Source organism: Oryza brachyantha, chromosome 8, assembly GCF_000231095.2.
Source record: "Oryza brachyantha chromosome 8, ObraRS2, whole genome shotgun sequence".
NCBI classification, from domain to species: domain Eukaryota; kingdom Viridiplantae; phylum Streptophyta; class Magnoliopsida; order Poales; family Poaceae; genus Oryza; species Oryza brachyantha.
The window spans coordinates 5,127,005-5,145,710 of record NC_023170.2 but is presented as its reverse complement, the minus strand read 5'-3'; the positions used below and the strand labels follow the sequence as shown (position 1 = coordinate 5,145,710).

The 18,706-nt window shown below is 39.8% G+C and overlaps 3 protein-coding genes across 4 annotated transcripts; 2 read left to right on the top strand and 1 right to left on the bottom strand.

The window, feature by feature from the left end:
- Positions 1-1,752: 1,752 nt before the first annotated feature.
- Positions 1,753-11,154, top strand: LOC102717364 (diacylglycerol kinase 4). Of its 2 annotated transcripts, none has more exons than XM_040527208.1 (12): positions 1,753-2,385; positions 5,207-5,329; positions 5,576-5,713; positions 5,799-5,884; positions 6,776-6,878; positions 7,283-7,358; positions 7,837-7,919; positions 9,050-9,120; positions 9,590-9,667; positions 9,985-10,072; positions 10,212-10,328; positions 10,497-11,154. In XM_040527208.1, the coding sequence occupies exons 1-12, from the start codon at positions 1,921-1,923 to the stop codon at positions 10,740-10,742; spliced, it is 1,674 nt and encodes a 557-aa protein (XP_040383142.1). In that variant the 5' UTR covers positions 1,753-1,920; the 3' UTR covers positions 10,743-11,154. The 2 variants fall into 2 exon arrangements, with proteins under 2 accessions (XP_040383142.1, XP_015695542.2); XM_015840056.2 differs by having other exon boundaries at positions 1,758-2,385; positions 10,578-11,154.
- LOC107304687 (pentatricopeptide repeat-containing protein At5g66520-like) lies at positions 3,031-4,524 on the top strand. Its single transcript, XM_015839961.2, has one exon. It carries the CDS (start codon positions 3,059-3,061, stop codon positions 4,268-4,270), a length of 1,212 nt encoding a protein of 403 aa, XP_015695447.2. The 5' UTR covers positions 3,031-3,058; the 3' UTR covers positions 4,271-4,524.
- Positions 11,155-13,849: 2,695 nt separating the features above from the next.
- Positions 13,850-18,043, bottom strand: LOC102717088 (cell wall integrity protein scw1). Its single transcript, XM_006659908.3, has 8 exons — positions 17,720-18,043; positions 17,574-17,649; positions 16,620-16,752; positions 16,420-16,531; positions 15,449-15,540; positions 15,268-15,337; positions 15,094-15,176; positions 13,850-14,983 (listed from the first exon to the last, which is right to left on the bottom strand). The coding sequence occupies exons 1-8, from the start codon at positions 18,041-18,043 to the stop codon at positions 14,902-14,904; spliced, it is 972 nt and encodes a 323-aa protein (XP_006659971.2). The 3' UTR covers positions 13,850-14,901.
- Positions 18,044-18,706: the final 663 nt, after the last annotated feature.

Here is an 18,706-nt window from a genome sequence, read left to right as displayed (position 1 = left end):
CTCTTCTCTTATAAAGCCACATCACCTCAATTATTTTTAGCCTTAGGATAATACATCAAGGGTATAAATTAATCCACATCATCTTAATTATTTTAGCCTTAGGATGATACATCAAAGGTGTAAATTAAGCCACACCATCTCATTGTTTTTAGCCGAGGATAATACATCAAGGGTATAAATTAAGCCACATCATCTCAATTGTTTTTTGTCTTAGCATGATATATCAAAGGTGTAAATTGTATCTCTTCACATCACCTCAATTGTTTTTAGCCTTTTGATGATTCATCAAGAGCGTAAATTACATCTCTTCTACTATAGGCACACTGTACAATCCAATCATTTATAACTTATGGATAATTGATTATGACACCAAAATATATAAATACATAAAAAATATATAGTAGGTAAGAAACAAAATTTAAAATTCATATCTACTGCATTATCACACAGTTTTCCGCAACAACGCGCGGGGTATCATCTAGTTTAATAGATGACACATACTATTGACTTTTTATCATATGTTTGATCATTTGTTTTATTTAAAAACTTGTGTAAATATCATTTATTTTGTTTTGATTGGATTTACAACTATACATTTTAGTTATAGCTTAGTTTTTTTAATATTTGTAAACTTTTTTAAATAAAATAAAGGATCAAACATGCCATAAAAATTAATGGCGTTATCTATTAAAATACGAATATTTTCTACAAGCAGTTATGGCTAAATGCCACAAAATCTTCAAAACTAGTGGGTTGGTTCAAATAGTCGCATGTATGATCATCTCCTATCTCTACTGTCTGGCTTCAAACTTCCTGCAAGTCTGAAGCAAGAACGCACGCGTGGGACACGTATGTGCGAATCGGTCTGCAGAAGTGGTGGGGTGTTTTTTTTCTCTTTTCACATGAATACCTTTTTATCGGGTATAGAATATTTAAATCCAAAAAATGTATATACGAGATATTCGTGTATCGAATATTTTAATATATAAAGTTTGTCCTTATAAAATTATGTGTATATTTTTTATTTATGAAGTTTATATTATAACATTATATATACTAAATCTGTACATATGATATAATCCCTAGTGTATACCATTTACATGTATAATATTTAGTGTATGAAACTTATATGTATAACATTTTACATATAAAACATGTAGATAATATAGAGAAATCTAACCAATGCCATTGACAAATACTTAATTCTAAGAAATGCTATCGAAAATACGAGTTCTACAAAATGCCACGCACAAACAAATTTGTTTAAGAAATGTTAACGCCGTTAGGTTCCACGAACTTTTTCCGCTAAGTGCTATAGTACGAACAATGTATTTAATATCGGAAATAGACGGAACCCTAACGGCAATGTCATTTCTCAGACAAATTCGTTTGTAAGATGATATTTCTTATAACTCGCATTCGTCAGTAGTATTTCTTAGACCTAGACGTTTGTCAATGATATTTTTTAGATTTTCTCTATAATATATTATAGCGTATAAAGTATGTGCATATAATATTTAATGTATAAAATTTATCCATAATATTTAGTATATAAAGTTTATGTATAATATTTCAGGTATAAAGTTTATATGGATAAGAGCACATGTATTCGCTGGTGGAAGCGTGCGAACTTCCGCGCATGAGACCGCGGCCCCCAAAGCTGGTTGTTCCTCTCGTTTCGGTTTAAAAGAAGAGCTGATTCGATCGTCCTCCCTCCCGCGTGAAGGAAAAAAACAAAAAACAAAACGACCTTACAAAACTCCTCCGCCTCCGCCTCCGCCTCCACCACCACCACCACGACCTCCTCCTCCTCCTCCGCCCCAACCGGCCATCCCCTCACCTCCCAAGACGTTTTCCCCGGTGCCCTACCTCCGATCGCGATCGCGGGCGCGGTCGCGGTCGTGCTCCGACGTGGCGTCCATGTCGTCGTCGTCGCCCGGGGAGCGCGGGGACCAGTCGCCGCCGCGGTCGCCGACCCCGCCGCCCCTGCCGCAGCCGCCGCTGGTGGGCGCGCTCATCGAGTCGCTCTCGTTCCGGAGCTGCGGGTTCGGCCGCGCCGCCGCCTCGGCGTTCGAGAAGGAGGACCTCCGCGCCCGCGCCGCGCTGCCGCAGCGGCTCCGGGCCGCCGTGCACGCGGCGCTGCGGGCCAGGGACCCCTCCGCGGGGGCGTTCGCTTACGTCCCCGGGTACGCCTACACCTACGAGGCCGGCGCTGGGGGAGGAGGAGGAGGAAGAGGCGTGTCGGTGTCGGTCAACCCGTGGTTCGGCGCCGCGCACGACGACGCTCCCGAGTCCCCCCTCATCGCGTTCGTCAACCCGCGCAGCGGCGGCCGTCTCGGCCCCGTCCTCAAATCCCGCCTCCAGGAGCTCATCGGCGAGGACCAGGTCAACACCTCGTCCCTCTCTCTTGTAATGCATGGCCATCTTTTGGTGCGCGGCGTGGCATGACATGACGTGCGGGTGAGGCATTTTCGCGAGCGATTGGAGAGCACGACGTGACGAGTTGAGGTGGGATGAGATGGTCGGCGTCGGGCGTTACGTCGAGCACCTGTCGCGGTGCGGCGGCGACGTGCGCGCGATCGCGCGGATCCAGGCGGCGCTGGTCACGTCGGGGTGGCTGCGGCGGAGCGCCGAGCTCCACGGCGCGCTCATCCGGGCGCTCGCCGGCTCCGCGCGGCCGCACCTCGCGCTGCCGCTCTACGCGGGCCTCCTCCGCGCCGGCCTCCTCCCCACCCAGCACACCCTCCCATCCCTCCTGAAGGCGCTGGCCCTCTCCCCCGCCACCCCAGGCGCGTCGGGCCTCGCGCTCGCCGTCCACGCCCATGCTGTCAAGCTCGGCCTCGTGGGGTTCCTCCTTGTGAGCAACGCGCTCATCCGCGTCCACGCAGGCCTCATCGGCCGTCTGTCCGACGCCCTCAAGCTGCTGCGCACGGCGGATTGCGTCGACGCCTCTACGTTCAACACGCTCATCACGGCCTACGCGAGGGCCGGTCGGGTCGCCGACGCCCGCGCTCTGTTCGACGAAATGCCTGCGAGGAATACTGTGTCGTGGAGCGCCATGGTGAATGCCTACGTGCAGGCTGGGGATGGGAGGGAGGCACTGGGATTGTTCACACGAATGCAGGCTGAAGGTGTCTCCCCGGATGACACTGTCCTCGTGGGTGTGCTCGCCGCGTGTGCTCAGCTTGGGGTGCTGGAGCAGGGCAAATGGGTACACGGTTACCTGAAGGCCAATAACAAAAGGATCTCCGTGTTTTTGGGCACTGCATTAGTGGACATGTATGCCAAATGTGGTGAGCTGCAGCTTGGCATGGAGGTTTTCAAGGGGATGAAGGAAAAGAATGTGCTGGCTTGGACTACTATGATAAAAGGACTGGCGATGCACGGTCGAGGATCAGAGGCATTGATGTTATTCGCCCAGATGGAGAGCTTAGGTGTCAAGCCAGATGACATTGCCTTCATTGGTGCATTGTGCGCATGCACACACACCGGGTTGGTTGACAAGGGTCGGGAGCTTTTCAATTCTATGGTGAGGAAGTATGGTATCAGACCAAAGATCGAGCATTATGGATGCATGGTGGACCTTTTGGCACGAAATGGCTTGCTTAACGAAGCCAGAGAGATGGTTGAGAAAATGCCCATGAAACCTGATGCCTTGATCTGGGGAGCTTTGATGGCTGGCTGTAGGTTTCACAAGAGCGTGGAGTTGGCTGAGTATGTTGTCAAGCATTGGATCGAACTGGAGCCTGATAAAAGTGGTGCTTATGTACTTCTGAGTAACATATATGCTGCTTCCGGTAGGCATGCTTCTGCAAGGGAAATTAGGCACCTAATGCGTGAGAAGGGAGTTGAGAAGACACCAGGATGCAGCACTGTAGAGATTAGAGGAGTTATTCACCAATTTATTGTTGGAGATCTGTCCCATCCTTTGATAGAAGAGATTTTGGCAAAATGGGATGAGATTGATAGTAGGATAAGGTTGGAGGAAGGTTATGTCCCTGACAAGAAGGAAGTTTTGCTTGATATTGAAGAAGAGGAAAAGGAAGATGCACTCAGCCGCCATAGCGAGAAGATGGCAATTGCATTTGCTTTTATTAACACAAGTGATGATATGCCCATTCGGATAGTCAAGAATCTCAGAGTTTGTCATGATTGCCATCATGTCACCAAACTTATATCTAAAGTATATGGTAGAGAAATAATTGTTAGAGATCGAACACGTTTCCATTTGTTCAAAGATGGCAGTTGTTCGTGCAAGGACTATTGGTAGTAATTAACAAATCTGTAGAATAGCATCAGTACTTGATTTCGTGAGGTGTTTCAGTCATCAAATAAAAAAAATATCTTTCATCTTGAAGTACACATCAGGCTTCATGAATGAAGGATGTCCGGGTGATTAAGGGATAAAATTCCCTGCTAATTCTTATCTGCATATGTAGTCATGCTGCCACTAAGCTAATTTCCATGGATATTATTGATTTGATGGTTCCAGAAACAATAATATAAATCTGCACTAGTTGCATGCAAAATACAGTTACGAACCAAGGACACTGCAATTTTTAAATCCATCATCATGTATGAATCTGGTATATTAATCTGGATGTGCTATTGGTCCATTGCTACCATGCTCATACAATGATAACACTACAAACAAAATATGGGGATATGTCAAACTTTGTTTATGGTGATGTGGAATAAGAGGATGATGAAATGCTAGGGAAACACATCACCGAACCCTATGGAACAGAGTAGAACAGTTAATTTGCTTATGCCGGCAAATTGCTCCACTTCGTTTACATGCCCTTGAATTATTTTCCAAGACTGAAGCAAAAGAACTAGAATGGGTTAATTCTCGATCCAAATCACTTGATTATTTATATGTACTTGCTCTGTTAAAGAAAATTTGAGCATCATACACCAAATCACTTGATTTCGTATGTATACTTGCTCTGTTAAAGAATGTTTGAGCATCATGCAATATCTTCAATTACTGGGACTGTTGTTCTTGAAAAATTAAACGTTGGTATGAGAGAATGGACTCTCATATCGGGACTTATTAAGGGGGATGAGGCTTGAACCCGGGCCAGCTGGCTAGCCCATCACCTTGTGGTGCTAGCCGGAAGAGCCCTGGGCCTTTCTTGTTCTTGAAAAAATAATTATTTATGGGATAACTTCTTTATTATTAACAACAACCTTCTGTCACCAGGTTTTTGATCTTACTATTGTGAAGCCTTCTGACTTTGTGGAATATGCTTTGGCTTGTTTGGAACAACTCGCTGACGCTGGTGACCACAGTGCAAAGTTCATTCGCCATAATTTAAGGGTCATGGTATGTATGCATCTTTCTTAGCTTCCATAGCTGTAAAGAACACATTGTTATTTTGTGTTTCTCCTGAGGTGCTAGATGCTAATAGCATCATCTGTTACAAGATTACAGTCAATATTCTAGTTTAACAACAAAAATGCTAAATTCTAAAAATGTTTTTTTAGAGTTTTTTATTTCCCTATAATGGCACAAATTGTACTAGTCAGAGGAATCCTTCTCATAAATACTTACAGTTTGTGACCTACCTAGGTTGCAGGAGGTGATGGTACAGTAGGTTGGGTGTTGGGATGTTTAGGAGACCTTTATGTTCAAAACAGGGAACCGGTTCCTCCAGTTGCTGTTATACCACTTGGGACAGGAAATGATCTTTCCAGGAGTTATGGCTGGGTAAAAAGATCTCTTTCTTGCACTCTTCCTGTCTTCTTATGAAGCTACTTACTGCAAGTTTTCATGACCTCACAGTTATTTTCAGGGTGCTTCCTTTCCTTTCGGATGGAAAGCAGCTGCTAAACGATCTCTGTACAAGGCTATTTTCGGTTCAGTTTCTTGTTTAGACAGGTGACTTGATTACTTTGTAGACCAGTTATTTTAATCTTCTGTGCATGCTGGTGCTGTTTAATGGTGATACTTCCATGCCTTGCTATATTAAATGGATTTTATTTGAGGTTATTAAGTCTGCAGAGGTATCACTTGAATGAAGATTACCATGCTCCAGCAATGTGCTCCCTCTGTTTCCAAGTATATCTCATTTTAGACATTAACATGATCTCAGACACACATAAAACCATTACATTTTTCTAAATATACACTAGTAGATCATTAAAAAAATAGCCACACCAATGCACTTTTGATGATAAACCTACTAATAGTATTTAAAGAAAATTCTCACATTCTACTGTGCAAATTCTAAAATGTCAACTGTATGGAAATAGATGAATAACATGCATACATGATTAATATGGTTACCAAAATCTAGCTTCACAGCTCTATCAACTTGTGATATACGTGACTTTATCTATACGACTGAGAATCCATATAATCGAAGCTTCACTATGTTCTTAATAGGATTTCCCATGCTAATAACATCCTGTTACCTGGAAACATGTTTATCCTGTTAATGATGACATTTGCTACTGTTCATAACACAAAGTTGGATTTAGGGATATTGCTTTTGTGACTTGACATGTGAATATTGAATAACTACAACATGATTGAATCCTGGAGGTTTTCTTGTACATGTTAATGACTTCTAAAGACTTCTTTATATGAGAGACGGCATGTAAATGATTTGATCTTTCAGTATAGTTTCCCAATTAACTTGTTATTTGCTTATTCGGCATATTGTCCCAATATAGTTGCATTAATGACCATGTTCCTTCTTCAGTATGTAACACTCACACACCCAATATAACCACTTCCAATTGCTGATTAATCTAGTTCTTTCTGCAGTTGGCATGTTGTTGTTTCTATGCCAGCACGAGATGAAGAAGAAGAGGAAGAACTGAATCTTCCTCACTCCCTCAGGAATCTCGGAGAGTGTACCTTTTACGATGTAATTATTTTGTACTATATTATTCAAATGTTATACAAATGCATTAGAAGTCTGCCCCGTGTACTTTTTACACTGTACTCCCTCCAATGATAAATATTTGACATTTAAGATAAAATTGATCAAATTTGTGAAGCTTTCACAATTAATTTTATGTGAGAATAAATTTATAGAATCAAATAAGTTTATCATATTAGGATAGATTTTTCAAGGCAAATCTACGATACTACATTTTTGTTTTTGAACTAAGCATTTGATATATTATATAGATGGTTAAAGTTTCAAAAGTATGACCAAATCTTGTGCTAAACATAAAATATTTTATGATCCGAGAGTAATTATTTATAATATCTTCTTCAAATGTTGTACAAATGCATTCTGCTTGATTAATAGAAGTCTACCTGCAGGACGGAACTGCTGAAGGGGAGTTGCCTGAAACAGTTTCTTGCTTTAATGGTGTATTCTATAATTACTTCAGCATAGGTGCACTTTTTTTACATGATAATTTATATTTCAGTTGAGTGTTCAATAGTGCGTTTATAATGCATTCCAAAGGCCTAGCTATATTATATTCGTGGCCACATGTAAATCATTTATATCATCATATTCTACATCTGTATCTATCTATCTATTATGTCTTCCAATTCTGCATCTCATCAAGAGGAAGTATCTTCGAGACTACTGTGCACTTAAGCTAAGTACCTTTTAACTAGGTTTTTGAAAAAATCCCCTTTAGTTATTACATTCTCATATAGTTTTTACCTACCATATATGGTTGTATTGTTTGTGGTGATCTTCTATATGCTTATCTCAGTTAGTTGTCACCCCTTACATTTATTATTAGTCTAGAACTTATCTGTGGTAGACCTTTCTTTGTTGTTACTATATGTTGACATTTTCAATATGCATATTACATATGTTCTGAAGGGACATTGAGGATGCAAATTCCTTTGTAATGCAGGCATGGATGCTCAAGTGGCTTATGGATTTCACCATCTACGGGATGAAAAGCCATTCCTTGCTAGTGGTCCTTTATCTAATAAAGTATGTACTCATGGATGAGCTTTCCCTCGTTTATGGCATTTCAAATGCTTCTCAGCCCAAACTCCTGATATTGAATTAGCATATGCAAGTTGTCTGCCTTCTCTTCTTTGTATGCTCATAAAGTTAACCTGTGAATGTGATCAAGATTACTGTCAATAGGAGATCTCTTGTGTGTCTTAATTTTCTTTTAAAAATAAACTAACAATGGTACAGTTTTTTTTTAAAAAAAATTGGTTAACGGGGGAGGGGGTAGACTGCTGAAGAACACTGGGCCCATTGTTTTTAATGAATTATTTTCTTTCGGGTATCCAGTGTATTTTCTGCTAGCTAAAAGGAATTCCTGACAATATCAGCATGTACTGTGACTGATTAACAAGAAGAATGCTCGTGCAGGAGGGGCGTATAGGAGACTGGGAAAGGACAAAGGGGAATAGGAGATCAAATAACTTTTTCCTTGCCTTTCTGTAATGATACATTGCCCTAAATGAAAGGTCCTAATAAAGGAATAGTGTAAAGATAATGGACCATACAAAATATAAATATAATGTGGATGATACATTAACTTGCTTTAACCCTAAGCAAAGGATGCTAATTGGGAACTAATTGGATGTGTTCAGTGGTGCGTTGCTCCTGATCTTCACATGGCTGCCGTAGGTATGGCCACACATGACATTACCTTTGTCAACATTGCTCCCAAGCTACTAATTTTGAACTGCAGTAACATAGAAAAAACTCCCAACATAATGGTTCGCATATTCTCACTGCAAGCATGTATAGTTTATATAGGGTTTGATTTTTTTTTAAGAAAATGGATTAAAACCCGACCTCTACATCCAAGTGGATGTATGCAGCCAAATAGGGTTTGATACATAGGTTGAAGTACATATGAATGATACATAGGTTGAAGTACATATTGAATGATACATAGGTTGAAGTACATATTGAATGATACAACGGTTAAAGTACATATTGAATGAAGGTTCTTATAAGTTCTATTGTTGGTCAGGCACAGATTCGATGTTTTGACTTTGTCGTGATAACCCTTTTGTTTTCTGTTCATGAATATATAAATAACATTGTAACAGAATTCTTTTGCTAACTAAAATACTGATTGGCTGATTTTATGACAGTTAATTTACGCAGGATATACCTGCAAGCAGGGATGGTTTTTTACACAGTGTATCAGTGACCCTGAACTGAGGTATTGTATCCCCTTGATTTAGTTTAAGCCTTTAATGCATACTGTATTACTATTTTACGGACATCTAGAAATCTGGAAACATCGTCCATCATGTGATCCCCTTTTTTTTTAATGTTTTATGATTTCTACCTTTTTTTGGAATAAATGACCCAATTACAATGTATTCTCCTTATAAAGAGCAAACACACTCAAGATTTCCTTTCAACCAAGTATCAATTATGGTTAATTGTTTATGTTTTATCAATTAGTAATGATTTAATGTTATTTAAAAAATTATTACTTTCTCTAATTTTTATTTACTATTTTTTCATTCCGCTCAAACTCATCTATAAGCCATACTAATTCATAGATATAAATGTTTCTCTTTCTTTTTCTGTTATAAGCTTCCAGATACTGATTTGGATAACTCAGGTTAGAATGACAGAGACTGATAACAGACTCTTATTTTGATTTTTATTTCATATATCAGGGGATTGAGGAACATTATCCGTTTATCTATAAAGAAGATGGACAGCTCTGAGTGGGAGAACATCCCTGTACCATCAAGGCAAGTTGACATTTTGTTTCCTTTATGTCGTTGTATTATCCTAGTTCTAGATCTGAAATTTAATTTCAGAAAAAATAATGATGATTACATTTTGCATCAATCACTCTTTTCCAGTTTGAAAAGTCTGCAGAGTACTATTGTAAACAGATTACTTTAGTACTACCTCCATTTGAACTAACCAACATCATGTAAAAAAGATAGGAGGGAGTATTACTATATGGGACACTAAGTAATGCAGCCTCAGGGAAGAGCTAGAAATTATTCTAGGAACATGAATACAAGATTCAATTATATTGAGCAAACATGCTGTAATTCAGTGTCAGGGCTATTGTTGCGTTAAACCTTCACAACTATGCGAGTGGAAGGAATCCATGGGGAAACTTGAAGCCTGAATACTTGGAAAAGGTGTGCTAAGTGAATTGCTTTGTCACTTGTTTTGCTTGGAAAGTGCAACGGATGAACTTTCTCACAAATACTAACAAGCGTACCCTTTTCTTTTTCTGGAATATCATTAAGGAAACTTATATTTTCTGTATGTCAACAGAGAGGATTTGTCGAAGCCCAATCAGATGATGGTCTTCTTGAAATATTTGGATTGAAGCAAGGGTGGCATGCATCCCTTGTGATGGTTGAACTAATATCTGCAAAACACATAGCTCAGGTACTTGCTCCCTGCACAAGCTGTGAATAGCATAAGGTATTCAATGCATTACTGTTCAACTTGAAGCGAAAAGGCTAGAAACGCGATGCAGTAAAATTTTTGTCACATAACCTGCAAACAAACATCACACTGAGGAAATTTCAATAAACAACTGCTTTGCAACTCCAGATCGCAGGAGACATTCATATCGTCAAAATCTTGTGGAAGAAAACCATATCAGCAAATCCCCCCTATTGTACTATTTTTCAGGCAGCAGCAATACGGTTGGAGATAAAAGGCGGGCAATGGAGGGATGCGTACATGCAAATGGATGGGGAGCCATGGAAGCAACCATTGAACCCCGAGTACTCGACATTTGTTGACATCAAGAAGGTCCCGTACCCATCTCTCATCATCAATGGCGGGGATCGTTAGTAACAGGAGAGCCCCAGATTTGCTTTGCCCTGGCCTTCAGCGTCCAGCTTGGAAGCCAGATTTAACCCTGACGATTATTTTCTCGCTGTATATGGAATTTGAGGATATGATATTTGCAGGGGACAGAGCCATGCCCCTGTGCTTTGATCCGGATTCTCGAATTAACGCTGCATACATTGCATGTGGTAATTGGTAGCTGCGTGCATATTTGTCCAGCGATTTGAGGATGATACCTGATGATGTGTAGGTAGGCGTGAGATGAAGTTGACGTTCTTCTGATTGTTGTAGAGGTGAAAACGAAAAACTTCCGGACTCTATTCCACATTTTTATTTTTCTTGTTTCCAGATGGTCAGCACGGTGTTGGTGTCCAATATGTTTCGATAAATCTGCATCACGTTAACTAATTGCATACTGCCCCTCCTTTTCATCTAATAAGTTTGATAAATTTTATAAAAAATAAAGCAACATTTTGAACATAAAAAATAATATACTATAAGAATATGTTCAATGATGAATTTAGTGAAGGAAAGCTAATTAACCCCCTGAAGTGTGGTTTTGTTCTACTTAATCCGCTAAATATGAAACTATAAGTGATTTTGCGCCTGAAGTATCAAAACCAGTTTAACCGCTAGGATGATTTTATAAGTGATTTTGGCCATGTGAATGATGATGTGGCTGCATTATTGCCTATGTGGCAGGTGGTATTACTTATGAGACAAACACATTAGTCCATTTGGTATAAGTTAACCCAATTGATACATTTAGGGCTACCACCAAGTATCCATTATCCATTCCATATCCACATGCACACTATTTGGGTGGGGTCTGGGTAAGAATAATTTTCAATTTAAATTTTTGGTATAGAGTGGGTATTACTCATTGTAACCACTTTATTCATAGCTATTTAGTACGTATAAACTCAGATCTAAAATTTTTAAACTCGTATTCACGTTATAAAAAATTATCAAATTTGATTGAAATTTGGAGGGATTATTTGTTATATTGAAGAGCAAATTTGAATAAATTTTGGTTCATACCCATTGGTTAATGTCCATTTAGTTTGGGTATTGGTTATATTTTTAAAAATGGATATAGGTAAGATTAAGTATGGCTATAGGGTTTCCCAATACTCTCCCCAATGGTATAAGTAGATACATTTCTCTCGTTGATTGTCAAGTCAATGTACCTATTTTCCAAGTTGGTAATATTAAAATAATACTTAACACACTCTATTAATATATCATTATGTGCATCATAGTTCACATATCCAAAAACATTTATGAAAACTTTCTAAGGGTCTCTTTGTTTCACGGGAATTTTATAGGAATTTTAGAAGAAACAGTTCAATTTTTCCAATTTTCCTGTAAAAATCCTTTGAAACGAAGAGGCCATAAATGTTTACTGGAATTGGTTTGAATATTTTATGGGGTAGAATACTAGTTTTCATATTTTAGTGGGTTAAATGGACCAACACCAGTATTGTAGGGGTTAAATAAACTTTTCCTTTGATGAAACTAATGATAGCATTACATTAAACTATAAACTTAACCAAACTAAAAATGACTTGTCAGATGAAACGGAGCGGCTATTAATCATAATTTTAACTAATTGCCTACTGTTAATCCATGTCGTGGTCTGAATAATGAACGTTCAACGTTGTACCCTTGTAGGTGCATAGTATAAGCTTTTAACTGGCATTATTACGGAAACAGTGAACGAAATGGAGAGCCTCAGCCTAGGTAGGACAGCAGGATCGGAAAGGTTTCTCATCCTTTATTATAGGGACAGTATTAGGATACTCGCATGTCAGTGATTATAATAAAAGATGTATAATGATATATAATCTACGTGCGATGAAGAATAGAACTGTTTTCTGTCTAAATGAGAATTGCTGCATATTTTGCTAGGTATGAAATACATAATATATAAAATATATTTTCATTTTACTTTCCTTAACATATGTTTGAATTCCCTATCATTTAATAAAAATATGGTTTTACTCGTATGAGAATAATTCACTTTATGTATTCCTTCTGGTTTGACCCATAAGGGAGAGCTATGGTATCTTATACATAATACATAATGGAGCTTCTACCTTATCATAAACTAGGTTGCATTCTTTTATACCAGATTATTCCGTGATTTTTAGCATGCGTCCCGAAATGCTAAATGATTTTTTTAATTTCTATATAGGTTATAATTTTAATTGTATAGCAGCTAATTTTATCCTTTATACTATGAAATAGCTATAAGATATCAGATAATCTTTCCTCTTTAAATGTTTTATCAATAAAAAAACCAGCCTTCGTCTTGCACCCCAGAGGTCGATACATCCACTATCCAAGGTCCAGTTTAGATAAATGACGAATGGTGGAGAAATCGTGCTTTGAAAGCACGGCACAGATAGTGATGACCTTTGATAACAGGAAACATACCCTATGTTTAAAGTTTGTCGTGCGCACACAGCACACATCAACTCTCAAATATTATCGGAAATTCTAGAAAAAATGTACACATACTTCCAATAGTACTATACCTATTTATATTCACATTTGAATTCATTATATAACAGAGAGCAAAAAAGAAAGCAAAATTCTAATAGATTTATGCTCTAAAGACTATTGGGTTTTTCTTTTTTAGAGCTAAAATATAATGAAGTTAAAAGATGAGACTTGCGTGTACATTTTCTAAGAATTTCTTTTAGTTGTTGTAAAGTATATGCACATAAAGCTTAATATACACATGATATATTCTCTCTATAACACGCTCCATTGTTAAGACATCAAAGTAAAGCAAGATGCTCTCATTATGTACCGAGCAAAGGGTGCTTTCAATGAACGCAGCATCCGGTAGGATCGTTCATTCGTTCGTAAGCTAGCGCAAAAAATGGTTCATTTTTTTATAGCTAAAAAGACAACTTTTACTGTTGCACTTGTGCACTCTGACAGACGAATCAAGAAATGTTGTTGAAACCCAACAATAAATTTCCCAAGGGATCTTGGTCAGACCTGCGTTTTATTTTTCAAGCAAATTTACTAATCAGGCATTAATAACCCACACATTCATAATGTACCACTTACCAGTTACCACATCATTGCAAACACAGTTTCAGCAAATTTTTTTAGGGGAGTAAGTGACTAGTAGCTTTGAACGAACTAGCTCGCTCATACAATGCGGCTTCTGGCTACAAGTTCGCCTCACGGCAATGCTAAAACCTGAGACTATCTTTCTTCCTTTTTCTTTTCCTTTTTTTTTACTTTACAGCACCTCTGCTGAGCAGCTTACCTCATGCCCGCATCCATGATCTTCTCTTTACCAAACGACTTCCAACCACTCTTTAGATCATTCACCATCTGCTACAGAAAAACAAAAAAGGCCTGCAGCTGGTTGCAGCCACTCTTAGATCATTCACCATCTGCTACAGAAAACAAAAAGGCTTGCAGCTGGTTTTATTTTATTGTCAAGTGTTAGTACTCTCTGCTTGGACCTAAAACATACTAAAAAATAATTTATGTTAAATATCAATGGATGGATGGATCATGGATGGTTATGCTTCCTGGTGCGAACAACAATGCTCCAAGGTTTCCTTAAATGGGGTATGCCATGCCATGATGTCTATCAACTGTGTCCTTCCCTGATGAACATGCCATGCCATGATTGTATGAATCATCCCATTATGCCACAGTACCAAACTTCTAGTAAGAAAACTCAGCAATACTATTACAGAATGTCCAGTTTGCAAAGTGACAATGAAATGAACACATGAAATGTAGCGACTACACACAAGAAACTAAACAGTACTACAGAACAATATCCATAACAGAGCAAATGCACATCTACACGATGCTCGACATGTGCTTCTCAAACTACATAGACAATGTAAAGGAGTCCACACCACCAGCGATGATAATGGTGACAATGCAAAGTTTATCAGATGATCATGTCCCAGAAACTCCACCTAATGAAGATGATGATCATGTCCAAGAAACTCCATCTAATGAAGATGATGCCCAGAAATTCAACCTAATGGAGATGGTGATGCCACATGACAGAAACAAGCATTTAGCAGAAATATGCAGATGATAATTTAGTAGGATGGACTAGCATGAAATCCATGATGGCATGCTAAAGTTCAAGTTACGTCCCCTTCAAGTGGTCTCAGTTTGAGGGAGCTCCATTCAGAGGGCCCCCAATTCCACCAATGGAATCCTTCCTTCGGCCATAGGGATTTTTCGAAAATGTTGAAAATGTTAAGGACTTAAAAAAACATATAAAGTCTGCAAGGGGAAACATAAATATTAAATGCTAATGTAAGCGATTATTTTATTTTAGTGAGCAGATAAAGGATATTGAATTCGCATTCCACCACGGCCAGAGCTAGGAATAACAGCACCCTGTAGATTATGGTGTACAGCTGAAGCAGCATTCACATCCTAAAGTTTAAAAAACATTGAGATTAAAAGTAAGAATGCAGGATAAGGTAGTGACAAGCTAAGACACAATGGCTCCACTGTATGTACATACCTCGAATTCAATGAAACAAACAGTGTTCCTGTCTTGCCGCAACACTTTCATTTGTTTGTAACCAGGTTGCCTGAAAGAAAAATAAATAATCATAATCAGTTAAAACTGTTGTATCTAGAATTAAACCATGCAACACCAGAGCACAAAATGGATAACAATATTAAGCATCGCCAACTCTTACACGCTGAAAAGGCTCCGCAATTCCTCTTCAATAACAGTTTCACCAAGATTACCAATGAAAAGGGTGTTGCAGGGAGGGTTATCTTTTGTGTTCTGCAAAAGTAAATTAAAAGATACCATCAATACTAGACTTCAGAAAACTGAACAATTTAGAGCAGTCAAAATATTTGGCAACAAACAATGTATTTTGCATTAGTAATGCAGAAACGACCTTTTTTTCAATAGCACCACAGTTTATAAACCCAAATCATGACAAAAGCATATTGTTCCATCAAGAAGACTAAAAGTGTATTTGCAAACAATATTTTACATACACATTTATGCACATATGACCTCTTCATTTTTTTAAGGGAACTTGAGAACAAGTAGAGGATAGGCAAAGGCAAGAGAGCTTAATTTATTTTTATCAGTGCTCATAGTCAAAATTTTGATTCAATTGAATGAAGAAGGATGCAGGTGACTGGTGGTCTGTGAACGATGTAATTGCCAAGATTACTGTCGTATTGGTTAACATGTCTAGACTACATAAGCAATTTGATGTTTTTCATTGAATTCCTGGTTCTATGATCTAACAGGACAAGAAAAAGCAAAGGCAGTTGGTATTAACATAAGTGATTTGAGTACAAGGACTGAAGGAACAGTAAACCATCTCTACCACCATTAACAGAAAGAGGAACTAGATATAACATATATGCAGAGAACACAAGAGGGGAGTTGTTTCGATGCATAGGTTGTAAACTGCAGGGGTCATCGATTTTGACTTTTCTATGAATTCATCGTGTTTTGATCTTAGATAACAGAAAACAACACATAAGTAGAGAAGCTATAGAACACTACTGAGCATCCCATGAGCTATGTCAAATTTAATTAGGAAATAATATTTACCCTTCTTAAAAATAAGGTCAAAACAAAGCTGAGATATGTAACAAATTATTTCCCATAATGCAATCTGCGAACATAACTCCAAAGTACCTGAACAGGAGCATAGGCAGTTGGACCTGGTACAGGAGAAGGTGAAGTCATTGCTACCGGAGGCACTGGATAGGCTGCATAATGATTGTACGGGGGTGGTGCCGCGATATAACTGAATCACACCCAAAAATAAGGATTATAGAACTCCATAACCATGCGGAATCAGATGAAAGAAAGAGTAAAAATATTAAGAAATTTACCCTGGCGTTCCCCACATGGAAACAGCTGGTGGGGGTGGATGATATGGGGGAGCAGCATAAGGAGAATGAGTATAATCTCCACCAGTCCGCAAACGTTTACTTTGGTCCATAGCATTTGCATCGTTTCCCACACCTAACATAAGCATTCAATATATCAACACATAATGAAAATGTGAAACATTGTACTAACCATTTCATGGAGTAAATGGAAATAAACAACACCCAGTACAGGGAGTACACGGAGACATAATTTGTCAACAGGTTTTTGCACCAAGTTACGGTAATTTTATAACAATCTATACAAGCCATGGTTATTTCCCATCCTCCGTAAAGAAATGCTATAATAGCATTTTCAAATATTAAACTTCATCAACACAAAGCTCTGTTAAAACAAAAACAGCCCTAACCCTAACCCTAGATCTCACAACACAGAACTACTATATACTGTAATTTTTTGTTTATAAAGTCCATATGAAAACCATCAAGATATCGACACATTGGTTTACCAGACAACTAATAAGCAGATCGATTGGTTGCCACTCTCTTCTAACCTTTAATAATTGATAAAAGGTGAAAGGTTCCATGATTCAAAGCAGTATATACACCAAACATCACAAGTTAGTACATTCATATGGATCCTCTCCATCCAACCAAAGATTTCAATACCGCGGCACTGTGAGGTGTGTAAGATGGGCCCAAATTTGCATTACCTCTGTTTCACAATATATAAGATAAACTCTGGTCCTCTCTAGATTCATATGGATGCTAATGAATCTAGACATAGACACATAAATAAAACATAGATACTAATCCATGGATGAATTTCCATAGAGCCAAAACTTCTTATAATATGAATCGGAGGGAGCATATCTGATTGCTCTGCAAAGCAATACACGCACTGCAGATATCCATAGTACTCCGTACGCAACAACACATTGAGAAAGGGAACGGCACCTCTCTTGACGAAGAGGTTCTTCTTGGCCATCTCGGTGTGCAGCGCCGTCTTGGTCTCCGCATCGAAGACGAGATCCTGCAGAGGAGAGGGTCGGTCGGTTCACAACACCACATCATCCGGCAAATCGGGGGACGAGGAGAGCGACCTGCAGCGCGGCCTTGGCGGCGACGGCGTGGTGGGCGGAGGAGAAGAGTGCGAAGCCCATGGGCTGGTCGCCCTTGAAGTTGATCTGGGAGGCCTCGAAGCCGGGGAGCCAGCGGAGCAGGTTGTGGAGCTCCCGCTCCTTGACGTCGGCGGGGAGCCCCGTGATGAAGATGGTGCGGACCTCGTCGGGCGGGCCGCCGGGGCGGGCGGCGGCGTCGGGCGCGCCAGGCACGGGGGGAGGCGGCGGGACGGCCGCGGCCGGGGCGGGCGCCCCCGGCGCCGGCGCCCACTGCTGGTGGAACGGGTGGATGCCGGCTCCGGCCATCGAGGGCGGCGCGAACCCTAACCCTAACCGTAGAGAGAGAAACACACAGAGAGATTGGGTCTGGGGGGCCGAGAGAGAGAGGCAAATCAGGTGGACACGTGAGAGACAGCCCCTGGGATCGAATTTTTTTAAGAAATAAAATTATTTTAATAGAAAATCACAACATTAGAGATAATTCATGCAAAATCGTAATTCTAATACCGTATCGAACGGCTGGTGTTCGATTAGGCCCCATCAAACATCCACCATTCGATAGGATCCACCACCTGACCGTGAGAGGCCTGTCGAACCGCTGACCGTCGACAGGCCCCACAGGCTGCAAAAGAGGCGCTCTTTCATTTATTCCTCCGAACGTACAGGAAGCTACATGCCTAGCAAACACTGAATCACCACCTTGGCCAGCCCCTACGTGTTCGCGTCAGTGCTGTCGTGGTGGTGGCTCAGCCCCCTGACACGCAGAACCTTGGCCGCCCTGCATGTCGTCTCACCTCCGCTCGGGCCTGTCGAACATCACCAGTTCGATAGGCCCATGTCCAAGGCACATCGAATTGCCCGTAGTTCGACGGGCCACTAGAATTGTGATTTTTCACGGATGGTCTTTAATCTTACGATTTTTATTAAAATAATATTATTTTTTAAAAAAAGTCCCTGGGATCTATACTG

Coding starts and splice junctions, on each gene's coding strand:
- LOC102717364 (XM_040527208.1), top strand. CDS start 1,921: ATGTCGTCGTCGTCGCCCGGGGAGCGCGGGGACCAGTCGCCGCCGCGG. Junction 5,885..6,775: donor TCAGTTTCTTGTTTAGACAG/GTGACTTGATTA, acceptor TTCTTTCTGCAG/TTGGCATGTTGTTGTTTCTA. Junction 10,329..10,496: donor CTGCAAAACACATAGCTCAG/GTACTTGCTCCC, acceptor TTGCAACTCCAG/ATCGCAGGAGACATTCATAT.
- LOC107304687 (XM_015839961.2), top strand. CDS start 3,059: ATGGTGAATGCCTACGTGCAGGCTGGGGATGGGAGGGAGGCACTGGGA.
- LOC102717088 (XM_006659908.3), bottom strand. CDS start 18,043: ATGGCCGGAGCCGGCATCCACCCGTTCCACCAGCAGTGGGCGCCGGCG. Junction 16,753..17,573: donor GAACCTCTTCGTCAAGAGAG/GTGCCGTTCCCT, acceptor TGCTTATGTTAG/GTGTGGGAAACGATGCAAAT. Junction 15,338..15,448: donor TTGCGGAGCCTTTTCAGCGT/GTAAGAGTTGGC, acceptor TTTTTCTTTCAG/GCAACCTGGTTACAAACAAA.